We start from the raw sequence: 13,390 nt of genomic DNA, 5'->3' as shown, positions 1-13,390 counted from the left end.
CTAACCTGTTGAGTTATAGAGAGGAAAGCTACATAGTAGATTAGTCTTGAATGAGCATTTCAAGCGATTCCGACCTCAATACGAAAGACACTTGATCCACCCTGGTTTAATTGAAGGTAAATGGCGAAATTTTCTCTTTTCCTATGGGGACTTTTAATGGGGATTAAGGACAACCGGAAAATCCACAAAAATCAAAACTCGAATATTTCCAGGCTTTATGGATATCAACCGTAAATTCGCACGCAGGATTCTCAAACACTTCGCAACGTGGAATCAGAGATTTGGTTGCAAAGAAAACAAAAGGTAAAAAGTACCCTCATAGTTTTTATTCATAATATCATCATTAGTCCTTTGAACTCCCTATTAAGAAGACATTAATCCTCATAATATAATAAGAGGATTAGGGAAGATCAATCAAAATTAGTTTCGGTCAGACAACGTCTGGGTTGCATCTTTATCTCAGCGGCGGATAGAAATGAAAGACTTTGAAAAAAGAAAATACACTTGCTATGCAACTTCTGCAATTCCGTTTCAGATACGAAAATGTGACTCTCGCAGACACATGACATAGTATATGACAACGATAACGATTTTAAACGCAAAAACAATTGACGTAAACGGACATGACACTCCAAGCACTTCTTAGCAGTTAGAAAGCTAAATAACTAATACGATTCAGCTTGGAGGTTAAAGGAAAATATTTGTTACTGCATGAAACTTTTAATGCGGTTTGACCTCTCCGCTCCCTTAAAATCAAATTAAACACGGAAACATTTGCAAGGGTGACCACAAATACATCTTTAACTGTTAAATACGTAACATAACTCTATCATTGACACAAAACGAAAAAAGTAGCGTTTCCGGTATACAAAAATAAAAACTAACCAGTGATTTAAAAAATATAACTAAAAATGAGAAAAAAATTGCTCTTAAATGAGTGCCTTAATGGTGCTTAGATCTAAACAGAACAAAGTAAAAAATTTTGTTCAGTTTAATCATCGTCAAAAAATATGGGATTGCATTATTTTTTTGCTTTACTTCGTTCGGTGCGCTAACGTACCAAACAATTAAATGCAAAGAAGTAGCCAATCGCAAGTCGGACACCCACGTTATCTCGCGCTTCAAGTGGTTTGCCTGCGTTTACTTTAAGTTCTCATTGGTTTCTGATAACCGTTGTTTTTTTTAGCCAGTGTGGTTGTTATGGTTTTGATTTGTCGACGCTTAATTGGAGACTACTAGAATCTAAAAACTACGTGGAAGGGATTTCATTTCCGGTAAGGACTATCTGGTGGATTCAGTGTCCTCGCGGTAGGTAACAGGTAACTAGCCTCAAAGCAGCGTAGAAAAGGTGTTTGCCCTCTTTTGCCTCGTTAACGATTCAACGTGAAACAACAAGACAATCAGTAATCTAAAATTTACGTTTGCAAGTATATAAATAGCTCTAACATTTAAATCATGAATAAATTGAAGATAACATTGAATTCATGCTAATCAAGACATCTCCTTTAAATTTGGGTCCTTTTCAGTACCCGAGGCTACATAAAATTTATATCAGAAAATGAAACTCTTTAGAATTACAACGATCTCAAATACTGATTTAGTAGAACAAGAAATGAAAATGACACTATCGGTAATGAAAAAACCTTGCCATTCTTTCTCACAACTCCTCTTCATACTCCTCTAACAGCTTTGCGACATCACCTCTCTTTGCTACTTTTCTCACCACAGTTACAAACTCAGCCACTGTTAGCTGTTCATGTGTGGCTGCCAAGTAATCGATTAGAGCTCTGGATGGCCCATCCCTCTGCTTCTCATAAATTGAGGCAATCCCATAACGATCAATACCATAATACGAACAGACATCGCGATAGTCACCAGCGCCTGCCATGGTTGTGTCCAAACGATCACAGATTTTCTTTAAGTACTGGTAAGACTCACTCTCTAACAAGCTGCTAAGAAGCTTGGAACCTGCAATAAGGAAAGACAGTCAAACATAGACAACATTACAACCTCCTGATAGGGGGTTACTCGTATTACATTTCATTTTTTGGTTCTCCCCCCCCCCCCCCAAACAAAATAACATCTTATGTCTTCTTCCAACCACCCAGAGAGTTTTCCACTCCTCTATCTCAAATCATTTTCAGCTTTTATCTTTTCCATTAAGGGTCTCTATTGGTGAAGCAGCTACATCAAAGAGTAGAACGTTTGCAAGAAATTTGTCCCTTTATCTGGGTTCATTTTGTTCCAACTCTTAATCGCTGCAAAGTATTTGAAACTATTAGGTGTTACAAATCATGAAGATAAGAAACCTCCGATTAAATAGTATTTACTCAAACAGATAAATTAATATCGGGCTATCTTGTCCCTAATGGCACCAATGGCTTTTGGTTGATGAAAATCAAGAATTTAAAAGTCCCGATTAACAATAAATTCCCCTGACAGTAAGTTCAAAGTCTCTCTCCAACTGAAGTTCTATCACACCTTTCTCTTTGGTGGTTACAGTGTCGTCCAAGATTTCGGGAATACCCTTTAACAAAGAGGAACTAAAATTAATTTATGACTATTTTCAAACTCTTTAAGTTAAGAGGATCATTAAAGTGTGTACCTGAGCATAAATGAAGGGCAATTTTACGGCTCCTTCATAAGTTACAACGTACTCTGGAAAATTGAATTTTTCATTGAGCATGCATATGTTAAAGCACATCTTTTCTCAATTTTAATATCTTCACATATTTAGTTGTACCTCATTTGTATCTCGATTTCTGACAATGCCTCAGACTCAAGGCAATGCTTAAGTTCTAAGCATGCTTGACGATTGAACTGGTCGTAGAGGTCCAATAGCTATGCATTTGACGGGAAGGGCTTAATATACCGCGTGTAAACTTAACCTATGATGAACTTTAAGGTAGAAAAATATCCTTTTGCATACCTCTTTCAACAGGGGTTCCTCTGCAACTGAATGAACTTCTCCTAACTCATATGACTCATCACTCTTTTCTAAGTTTTCTTTAGCATTTTCTACTGGAAAGATCATAATATACAAAACTATGAATGTGACAGGCTTGGAGGAAGCATTTCAGAAATGAATGAATGTAACAGAATCAGTATCTGCCAACGCAAAGTCTGGGGCATGTCACAGAGTCGGTTTGATTAATGAGTTTGACAAGAGAGGGTTAATCACCTATAAAAGTGAGTGGAATTTAATCAACCTGCATCTCGAGGACTGTTGTAGTTAACAAAAGAGATAAAGAGAAATGTTGTTCCCCAATGCTTACTTTTCCTATGTTGCTATATGCTTACATTTGAATATTGTTAGGCGATCAACCGAAGACGTCTTAAATGAAACTACACCCTAAAAAACACTTTTGAGAAGAGAATTCTATGAAGATACTGAGAGCTTTGTTGGTTCAATTGGGTACATCTTAGTGGCCAGACTTTCTAACATTATTTTTCATGAGTTTCATCCAGGTCAATATTTGAATAATGGACACCATTAGAACGAACTCAAAGGAAAGCTACACAGTCTTACCACCCTTTCCGTCAGTCGATGATCCGTCCTCCATGACTGATAAATCATGATGGTCTTCCTCTTCCACAGTACGATAGCACCAACTTAACATCTGTGCCAGTTTCTTCTTGAAAACGCATGAACAGACACAAAAAACCAAAACAACTATTATTACCACAAGAATAACAGTTGTTGTCCGATCGTTCGCTTTAGTGGAATGATCACTTTTTTGAGTGGTATAAGGACCATCGTGTTTGGGGTCGACATGGCTAATGATGGTTGTTGGTTGAGGCATTGTTTGGCCACAGCGGTTCACACTGCTGTCGATTGAACAAACCATGTTTGAGCCATCTCCCAACTTCTCTTTGCACTCTTTTACCACCACATCTCTATCATCGCCACAGCATCTTGAGCACTTAAAACAGTCCCCCTTGTCCATATCATAATACCTAACCAGTGAAATAGTGATAACTTTTATATAATCGCTGGCACGCCACAGAACTAACATAAAATTTTCTGTAAATATATTATGATGGCTTAGAGATATCAGTATTGGTGGTAAGTTATCTTTAACGATTCCCACAGTTTATGCCTGTTCCAGTATTAGAACTACACACTGCACGTACAAAATAATCACCAAAGACTCCGAGTATATTCACCTAACAATTAAAACGCTTGCAATGATCAATTCTGGGACAATTAATGAATAATTGTAATAATAATTGTACCTGTCCTTGCTGGAACATTTATTTGCGCACTTGACATCCCACTTGGGAGAGCAGCTTTGTTCTACCACCTGACCTTTAGAGCATGATGCACAGGGAAGGCAAATGGACGAATCTTCATATCTGGAAAATGAAACTCCTTTGGTGCATGCCAAACACTTCACCATGGTATTAGAAGGCAGAAGTTCAGAACTCCCACATTCCGTTGAGAGACCTTGTCCTTCTGGGCAAGTTCCGCATGTTATACACTCTTGTGAGCCATCTTCCTTTTCAACCCAGTATTCAGTTGGTTTGCAAGGATTTGTCTGGCTTGGCGTCGGCTAGGAAAAAGAAAACGTATAAAAAAGAGTAACAATAAATGACTGGCAGTCCTTTCCATTCTACATGTCAGAAAGATTACGACACAAAATATTTGCATTTTGTGACGTAACGGCGGTGAAAGCATCAAAACCCGCAAGAAGTTGGTCCGACTTAGCTTCGCCATTTTGAGCAACAGTCGGCTCATCTTTTATATCATGTAAGCCCAATCTAATTGTCGCAGAATATAATAAGAAATCCAGGATGACAAAGACGCATTGCAAAACAGGCGTCACGGACTCACGGGAGTGACTCGCCCTTCACGCTCGCTTCACGCATGCATTTCCTCGACCACATGCCGCAAACAAAAATTTTATACCAGGTTAAAGGTCTTGCCAGTAACCACAAGAAAAAAAAGAGTTCGCCAAATCTGTGTTACTTTCTATCCTTGATATATTTACCCAATCACCAGGCGATATTTTGTTTGGATAATTAAATGTTCCTTATACGAATGAAGGACCTAATCCACACTCAAATTCAAAATGGCGGATCCTCTGAGAAATTTTCAGAGCTTGGGTTGTTGAGGATTGGAGGGCCACCATCAGGTTTTAAATCATTTCAAAAAGTAGCTCGAAATTCAGCCATAGAATTGAGCTAAACGATCTCCAACGAGGCCTCGCTCGTGTTTTCTTCTGTTTGTAACATACGTGAAAAGAGACGCGATGTTCTTCAAATCACCATTTATATGTTGGGAAAATTTCGTGTTCTCTTTTGTTATGGGAAATATTTACTAACCTGTTTGAGAGTGCTAAATAGTTTTTGATTTAAGATCTTCTTATTCTCATTTATTTCTTATGAAATCGTTAATCGAGTAGAATAGGTAAGAGTGACTCCCAACATACCCTTCCGAAGAATCTCATTGTAAAGAAAACCTGGTAGTTATTTCAAGATTCACCGTAATTTGTAAAGCTTTCAGTCACACATGATGGCATTTACCATGATGGCAGTTACCAAAACTCTGCATAGAAGAGGCTTTACATAGGCATTTCTGAAATTTTCACTTGCCTACATTTATCGAGTACTAAAATTAGTTTCAAAAGTATAGTTTATTGAAATAAAATTGGCATATTATTATTTCCTTCCTAATAATATATTGTAGTATGTGCTGCTCTTAGTACCTTTCTTGATGTTGAAGGTATACGGGTGGAATTGTTATCTATTGTTTGGTCTAGCTTGGAATGAGGAATATTCTTGTATCTAAAAGAGCGGTTGTTAGATTCTGGACTTATGGACTAGATTTGAATATTTGTTTTTTATATATATTTAGAGGGAACTATACCCAAAGCATGAGAGATTTTTCTCGTTTAATAAGTGTTTATTAAAAGAATGTAATATTAGCTACAAAAATAACAACTCATTCGTTTTGCGAGACAAAATTTTGTGGGGTTTTATTTTCGCGGTATCAGAAGGAAAATATAAAAAAATAGAGCATCAAATTTTGCGATTCAAGCGTTCTCAACTTCATTTTACTTGTCAAAAAGTCTGAACTTTTTAAAATTCCGAAATAACAGGGAATAAGTGTTGTTATGACATTTTGCGTGTTTAAATTTCGCGAGCAATAATTTAGCGATCTTTTGAAAATCGCGAAAAACGCGAAATTAAGTATCTATGAGGTACGTAATAATTATGCATATACAATAAATATAATCCAACCTTAGTAGAAACCACGGGAAAGCAAACGACAACCACGGATATGATCCCAAATAACTGTGAAAATAAATTACGATGAATGATTAGTAACGCCTTAGTATAGTTATGTGCTAAGGTTTTACTTATGTCAATTACATGACTGATCTTTTTTTTTTTGCCAAATTTCGGACGGCGAATATTTTTTAAATTCCTTTAAAGACGTAAAGCTATTCGAACCTAAACAAGGGTGACGCAATACTTTCATAAGCCGGTGTCAGAAATATCGTTTCGATGGATAAAATCTACCGTTTGAATATATATATTGAGAAGGAATCTCGCATTCGGCGAGCTAGTTTGCTGCAAATTGCGAGATAAGAAAAAAGAGATCAAGGTTTACATCAAAGTAGAATTTGCGAAATTCTAATTGTGTACGCATAAAACTGTTAAAACCGCTTTTGACGTAGTTGTTGTACACATCATCTAAGATGAAATAAGATGAAATAGGATTAAATAAAATGTTATCATCCCTTGTAAGATGAATAAGCCAAGTCTTACTATGGACTTCTTCAAAATGAAACTTCATCTGCAGTCAGAATTTTTTTCCATCTTAGCAAACCATGAGCTAATCGCATAAATGTGATTACGCAGCGCTTTTCCCCTTTAATAACTGATGATAGCTGACCTTCTACTCACCGAATTTATGCAATTTAAACTGGCCCACGTAGAAAAAGTGCTTCATTCTTTTTAACGACAGTTAAAAAAAATGAAAAGGCATAACAGGTTATTGATTTTGCTCACCTTCGGATGAAGAGACGATAGATCACTGCGCGGTCGTTTTCGTATTGCGTCATTAGTTTCAGTGCTATCCAGCTGTACATGAGCGAAGGAAGAATTAAATAGCCTAGTTAATCTAAGGTTTAAAGGCTGAATTGTGAATTTTTCCCACAGAATTAAGAATTTTTCTTGAATAAAATCAAACAACGATAGACGTAACGAAATTCTCACCACTTTCTCTGAGCGCATCATGGTTTTTCAATGTGTTCGAAATCTCCACCAAAATGACTGCTAGAAAGAAACCCTTAAGTTCGATGCTCTTTGGAAATCCATTTTGCATATTTCTGTTCGAAGAGGTGAAGGAAACGTCAAATCTCACCGAGTAAAAGCGAGATCTGTCAGTTGTACGAACAGAGGATTTATTTAAGTTCTTTTACATTAGTAATGGTACGTTTACCTTGATTGGTTCTTCACTTTTTCTTTTATGGCTTGTCACCCATTCATGAAAAGTGTATTATCCTAGCCCCAAGTTCATTCAAGGGCACCCCCGAGATTTACATGAACATCTCATGACTGATACCTAATTAGGCGAGAAAGTCTCAGCAGATGAGATCGTGATTCTGGATACTTCCGTACTGTTTACATTCTAGCGTGACTTTTTCGCCTTCGCTGGAATGAAAACCCATTCGTCAAGATCTCGATCAAGTCCTCGAGGCACTTGTGGTCGCAGAGACACATGTAATCAATATATCTATCAAAAGTTTTCCCATCCTTTACGCTCTATGTATTCAACAAAAAAATTCGTCTCTGATCTTGAGCAAGAGATCGAGCAAGATAAAGGAAAAGTAGAAACTCCGTTGTTCTGACAGGTGCTGATATCGACGATGGCGGCAGGTGGTGATTTCGTTGTGAAAATGATCCCACAATTCTTGCAAGTTCTGTTATAGTCCTTGTGAATTAAGAGGCAGCACGTAATTTTGTTAAGCTCTCGTAGTTTCTGAATTGTGTCGAGTCTCTGTTTCGGAAAGACCTTTAAATTAACTTTTTGTACTTTGGACTCAAAACACGGGACCGGGAAGAGGCAATGAGAAATATGATTCCCTAGTATTGCATGGTGTAACCGCAGAACAGCCCGCGTAATTAGCCATTGACGGCGATTAAGGTGATCGATATTTGGGACGCTTTTTATCAATCGTGTAATCCCACTTCATTTGCTTTAAAACCAAGGAAATATATCTTGGGAGCGAAGGTATTTGTGATAATCATACGTACTCGTGCAAAGCTTAATATATGGCAGATTTGATGCAACGACTACTCTAAGCATTGAGGGGCTTTACTAGCTTTAGGCACTTTGAGGCGGTTCTTCTCGCTACTTTGCTTAAGCAAAGCCTATAGAGCTATTGTTAGACCAAGTAACTCAGGGATACGTGTGTAGGAGAATAGACATGTTTGTGAAGAGGTTATGGCGGTACACAGTATGACCCTTTACACCATGTATAAACACTTACCGTCCCAGTTTCCTAATTGGGTCACATCACACTATCTGACAAAATTTTTGGTCCCAGCGAATGTTTATCGATTTCTTCTGTAATTCACTTTACTCTGAATAAATCGATGACGCAATGAAAAAAGGTTGCAAATATCAATTAATTTCTTTGTTTAAAGCACGAAATGAGGGTTTCCTGGAGTAAGCCATTGGTCCGTTTATTTCTCTAAGTATTGTTATTAAAATAATTATTAGGAAAGTGAGATTAAGCTGGCAAAAAAATTTGTTGCATGCACTGTATTTTTTTAGCTTCATTTGGTAAAAGTGGCTGGAGAACCCATACGAAGTACGCAACACAAAACTCCATACGGAGCCAATTTTAAAGTGTGTTTCAAAAGAGGGAGCCAGTCGACAATTTGGATGCAAATTAAGAATTAGGCGCAAGTAGTCACGGGATCAAAGGCCAAGCACCATCGAGAATGCTGGTCTTACTATGTTCAATGACTCACGGTTTTTTTCTTTTGACAGCTCCAGTAATTTTACCCTAAATTAACATGATTAAAATTGATCGAGAATGCAAAGGTTTAAAGTGTGACTATAAGCTTCATGGTAATGGCAACCTCTAACGAAAAATACAATTCAGTAAGTACGATCCATTGTTTCACAACAGAACATGCCTTTCGCCGATTCAATCGACCATTGTCTCATTCGACTGCTTTTATGATTCTGAAATGTGCCTCTCTTCTACTTTTTTAAGACAGGAGAAGAAGTAGATAACGGAAATTTTCAAATCGATCAGGAATCTCGTCGAGAGCAAAATGATGGAGAGGTAAAACTTAAATTACCCGCTGTAGGACCACCACTGAGGCGTTTAAACTCACCGCAATCGGAATCAAACCAGCCTGATGAATTCTTAGATAAAATGAAGAAGGAACATTCCCTCCTAGGAAACAAGAAAATGCACGCGACTAGAGAAAATCAAGCGAATGAACTCTCTGTAAAAGACAAAATGGTCGAAGGGGGTCATAACAGAAGCAATAAATTGCCCTCGAAATTTGCCAAAGAAAGCCCCTTACCCCAAATTGTCGAGATTCAAGCGGCGGAAGATTCCGTTCGGGAAGGAAGAGGTGACAGAATCACCGAATTAGCCACCGCTCAGCGAGAAAATGTTTCGTTTCAAGTTCGGATCGACCACGAAAGCCAATTTAGCCACCAGAGTAGAGCAGGAATTTCTCTAAATGTAGTTCAACAAAGCTCACTACCCAAGGTATTCGATGCTCGATTAGGGAGCAGTTTTAGTGCAGAAGAGGGTCATAAGGAAAGAGCAATCAAAATAGTTACTATTAGGCAGGAGAATGCTTCGAAACAAGTTCGGATCAACGGTCAAAGCCATGAAAACCATCAGAGAAGAGGCTTGGGGTCGGTGGATTTGGAACAACAAAGCTGGCTGCCCCAAAAAAGCGAGGGACAAATGCAGAATACGTTCAGTGAAGGAGACGATCATGAGCGAAGCGATGGAACGTTGGCTGAATGTGTCTGGCCGCGACGTTCCCCTATATCAAGAAGTCGGGATAGGAGCAATGGAATACTCTTTCCAAATGGAGAATCAAACAGTAGCATCAAAAGCACCACTGCTAGGCAAGAGAATATCTTGGTACAAGCTCGGATCATCGGCAGAGGACGTGAAAGCCACGTGAGGAGAGATCCTGCGTCCTTGGATTTAGTGCAACAAAGCCCACTACCCCAAGAACGCGAGGGTCAACAGAAAAGTGCTTTCAATGAAAGAGAAATGGGAGACAGGTTATTTGCAGGCGTGAGAACGCCTAAAGTTCAAGCCAGTAATTTTCAACAAGTTCGGATCAACAGGACAGACGATCGAAGTCGTCAGAAAAGTTCTTTCACACCACTGCAGTCCCGTTCAGCTAATGAATGTAATCGAACGCCTCACAATAAGGTGGATGGTAATCCTATATTGGCAGTCGGAGATAATTTTTCCATCGAGGAGACCAACAATTCTTGGAAAGGCACAGCTCTTGTAACAGGTCCAAAAGAAAGAGGGAAATGGAAAAGGAGAGCTCCTGTTCACGGTAAGTCTAACATTTCTAATTTTCCTGAAAAACCCGAGTCCATCCACGCAGTTCACGTCAACACCAAGAGCTGCATTTTTCAGTTCGAAGGCTTAATAAATTTAAAAAACACGTTAGGATATGTGATAGTTTGGTAGTGTATCATTACATGTATTTGCACTCTTGCATGTGCATTCTAAAGATCTCTAATTAAATCTGTCTTAGTGTACAATGTTAGATGTACAACTTGAAATACTTTCTCTTTTGCAAATAACGAATTAACATACATTTCATGCTAGGCGAATCAATAGGACGACGCAACTAACAGAGGCAATGGTGAAGAAAATTTTCTATTTAAAGGCAAAGTTGAATCTTTTTTGTTTCTTTCTTTGATTAGTAATTGTGTGATTATTTGTTTTCACACAGATTTTGCGGGCTTATCTATGCAACATCCGTTCCAGGGAATCAATACAGCCATATTCTTCTTAGTAAGACGACATCGTTTTGCAGATGAAATGGTGGTTTCAACGCACATCTTAGCCACCGAAGGATTAACTCAGGTAAAATAACTTTAGCCTCTTTTATTTGAATGTTAATGAAAATGGGAGGGATATCTATTTTAATCCTAATTTGAGTAATAATTATTGTGTGCTGGATAATAAACTGAAGGGTAATCAATATCAGTTTAGAAACGACTCAAAAATATTTCTTTGACTTTTTAGCCAAAGACGTCAGCGCTTATTAAAGCGTCTCTTGTGATTATGATTACACATAATCTGAAGTATCACCCAACCAAAATATAAGTACATCGCATTTCCTTGCATTTAAAAAAATTTCCATGAAAGGAAAATAAAAAACTAGTCTAACAGTTCATTCCCCTTGCCCTCAAGTTATATGGATTTATTACAATTTACTGTTCAGATAGATTATCGAGTTTCTAAACTTGTTTCTGAGCGAAAGTCATGTGAATTTGTATTTGTTTCAGGAAAAAAATATATCCTGATGAGATGTAACTTTTAATTTTAGGGTATTTGAAGGAATCAGCCAAAATTTTTGGTGAGATACTATTATTTTATGAAATAAATCAAGATTCTGTCTCCAATGTTCTAGCTATGTCAAAAGCGTTTCACAGCTCTGGATCTTTCTTCGTGAGATAAATTTGTGCTTTCTCACCATGCAATCTGGCCACGGAAAAGATTGCTTTTTATATCAATATCTTACCTCAATAGGGAGAAATTTATGCCCTCGTCAACAGAACAGAAGTACAATTGGACGCTAAGCACCTACCATTTTGTGTGGAATACAATGGCCTGCAAGGAAGTGCTCGTTGGTTTACTAATGCTTTTATTGAAGACCAAGTGAAAATTAAGTTCCAATTGCTTGGGCAAGTACGAAGGAACTTTAGAGTAATCAACCCAGATATGGCGGAACAAGTAAGTCTTGTGTGAATAATTGTTCAATGTTTGTAGTAGTTTTTCACACGGTAATGTATGTCCCCGATCATATTTTCTTCCAGCGGTAAAGGAGGCCAGAACATCACCTATTTCGCTGTTTTCATTTTCCGTCCTTTCAGTTTTTTCATAGAGGACGCACAACTTTTTCCAAAAACTCCGAAACAAGAATGATAGTACGTTTCTCCAGTGACACAACAGTAATGTAATATTATTACTGCTACTGTATACGTATGAGTTATCTCACATTATTTGCAACCTCCTACTTTTTAGATGATAACTATGCATCAGATATGGTGGATGAGTCAGCCATTTATGCAGACGCCTGGGGCCGAAGCACCATTGACTGTAAAGTTTATTGGTCCCGTGGGTGAATTATGCGAAGAACACATAAGGATTACAATGGAATATGGGGAAATAACTCAAAACATGCTTCTCCCAATATTGGTAATTTACTGCTCAACAACCATTGCTCCCTCAAGTAAAACTAATGATAATAATAATAATAATAATAATAATAATATTAATAATGATGATGAAAATTATGAGGATAATACTGATATCGGCAGTGATAAATATAGCGAAAATCAGTAAGCTAATGGCGATGATGATTGGTATTATGTTTTTGCTACCTCTTAACCAAATGGTACAAATCAGCTGTCGTTGACTCAGTCCTCTATCAGACATCATTATTCTGATCAACGCAAATCTTAGCCACCAGTTTCTTTACACGAGGATCATACAGGTAGAGAGAGCTCAAAGCTTTTTTTTGGAAAATTAAGCCTCAATTTATACTTTTTGGGATCAAATTTGTGACCAAATCCCAATCCTAAATAGCTTTTTAAGTCTTAACCATGAAGGGAAAACTTCTCTAAATTATATTTTCCCTGTTAATTAATATCTTTCTTGTTTCAGTCTTGCCGACAAAACCATTAACTCCTCCTGTGATACTGATCGACTTGTGTTCAAGACCAAGAAGAAATTTCGTCAATATTGTTGAGGTTTCAGAATTCAAAACCGACGGGAAGAAAAAAGTAAAAAAGGATAAATGAAGACGACAATCGTTAACAAAATATTCTGTTGCAATTTGTTGCGTCTTCGGTAATTTTTGTTGCTTCCTCAATAAACAGAATACCGTAGTTATAATTACTTTGTACCTCTTTGGCATTTTTAGCCTTCGGCACCCCTGACATGTATTAACTTTCTGATGAGAGTTTACAGCTGTTATCATTTGTTGACTTGTGACATTGTTATTCTTATTAAATTATCTACAGAAAATCAGTGATTGATTAGGTTTGTTTCGCCGGACTAAGTGTCTTCTTTGGTGCATTTGATTATTAGTTGATATTTGGCAACACTAATAAGCAAACTGAATACAGAAGATAAAGGCAGAC

At 37.5% G+C, this 13,390-nt stretch overlaps 2 protein-coding genes across 3 annotated transcripts; one reads left to right on the top strand and one right to left on the bottom strand.

Moving 5' to 3' along the window:
- Positions 1 to 311: 311 nt before the first annotated feature.
- Positions 312 to 8,002, bottom strand: LOC113684749 (uncharacterized). Of its 2 annotated transcripts, none has more exons than XM_027202142.2 (8): positions 7,225 to 8,002; positions 7,018 to 7,089; positions 6,244 to 6,297; positions 4,237 to 4,553; positions 3,530 to 3,957; positions 2,930 to 3,021; positions 2,482 to 2,527; positions 312 to 1,968 (listed from the first exon to the last, which is right to left on the bottom strand). In XM_027202142.2, the coding sequence occupies exons 1-8, from the start codon at positions 7,243 to 7,245 to the stop codon at positions 1,658 to 1,660; spliced, it is 1,341 nt and encodes a 446-aa protein (XP_027057943.2). In that variant the 5' UTR covers positions 7,246 to 8,002; the 3' UTR covers positions 312 to 1,657. The 2 variants fall into 2 exon arrangements, with proteins under 2 accessions (XP_027057943.2, XP_027057944.2); XM_027202143.2 differs by having other exon boundaries at positions 2,930 to 3,018; positions 7,225 to 7,433.
- A 949-nt stretch (positions 8,003 to 8,951) lies between these two features.
- On the top strand, positions 8,952 to 13,274 carry LOC149035677 (uncharacterized). The gene is made up of 6 exons (XM_089190859.1): positions 8,952 to 9,121; positions 9,237 to 10,566; positions 10,972 to 11,105; positions 11,775 to 11,978; positions 12,270 to 12,443; positions 12,912 to 13,274. The coding sequence occupies exons 1-6, from the start codon at positions 9,086 to 9,088 to the stop codon at positions 12,930 to 12,932; spliced, it is 1,899 nt and encodes a 632-aa protein (XP_089046985.1). The 5' UTR covers positions 8,952 to 9,085; the 3' UTR covers positions 12,933 to 13,274.
- The last annotated feature ends 116 nt before the right edge of the window (positions 13,275 to 13,390 follow it).

Source organism: Pocillopora damicornis, chromosome 13, assembly GCF_964200805.1.
Source record: "Pocillopora damicornis chromosome 13, jaPocDami1.2, whole genome shotgun sequence".
NCBI classification, from domain to species: domain Eukaryota; kingdom Metazoa; phylum Cnidaria; class Anthozoa; order Scleractinia; family Pocilloporidae; genus Pocillopora; species Pocillopora damicornis.
The sequence above is the reverse complement of the archived record's forward strand: the minus strand, read 5'-3'. Positions and strand labels throughout refer to the sequence as shown.

Bases quoted from the DNA above. Each gene is read 5' to 3' on its own strand.
- LOC149035677 (XM_089190859.1), top strand. From the start codon at position 9,086: ATGGTAATGGCAACCTCTAACGAAAAATACAATTCA. The intron at 9,122-9,236 runs GTAAGTACGATC...TACTTTTTTAAG, and splicing joins CTAACGAAAAATACAATTCA to ACAGGAGAAGAAGTAGATAA. The intron at 11,979-12,269 runs GTAAGTCTTGTG...CCTACTTTTTAG, and splicing joins ACCCAGATATGGCGGAACAA to ATGATAACTATGCATCAGAT.
- LOC113684749 (XM_027202142.2), bottom strand. From the start codon at position 7,245: ATGATGCGCTCAGAGAAAGTG. The intron at 3,958-4,236 runs GTACAATTATTA...TTCACTGGTTAG, and splicing joins AAATGTTCCAGCAAGGACAG to GTATTATGATATGGACAAGG. The intron at 2,528-2,929 runs GTATGCAAAAGG...TCTTTGTTAAAG, and splicing joins AGGAACCCCTGTTGAAAGAG to GGTATTCCCGAAATCTTGGA.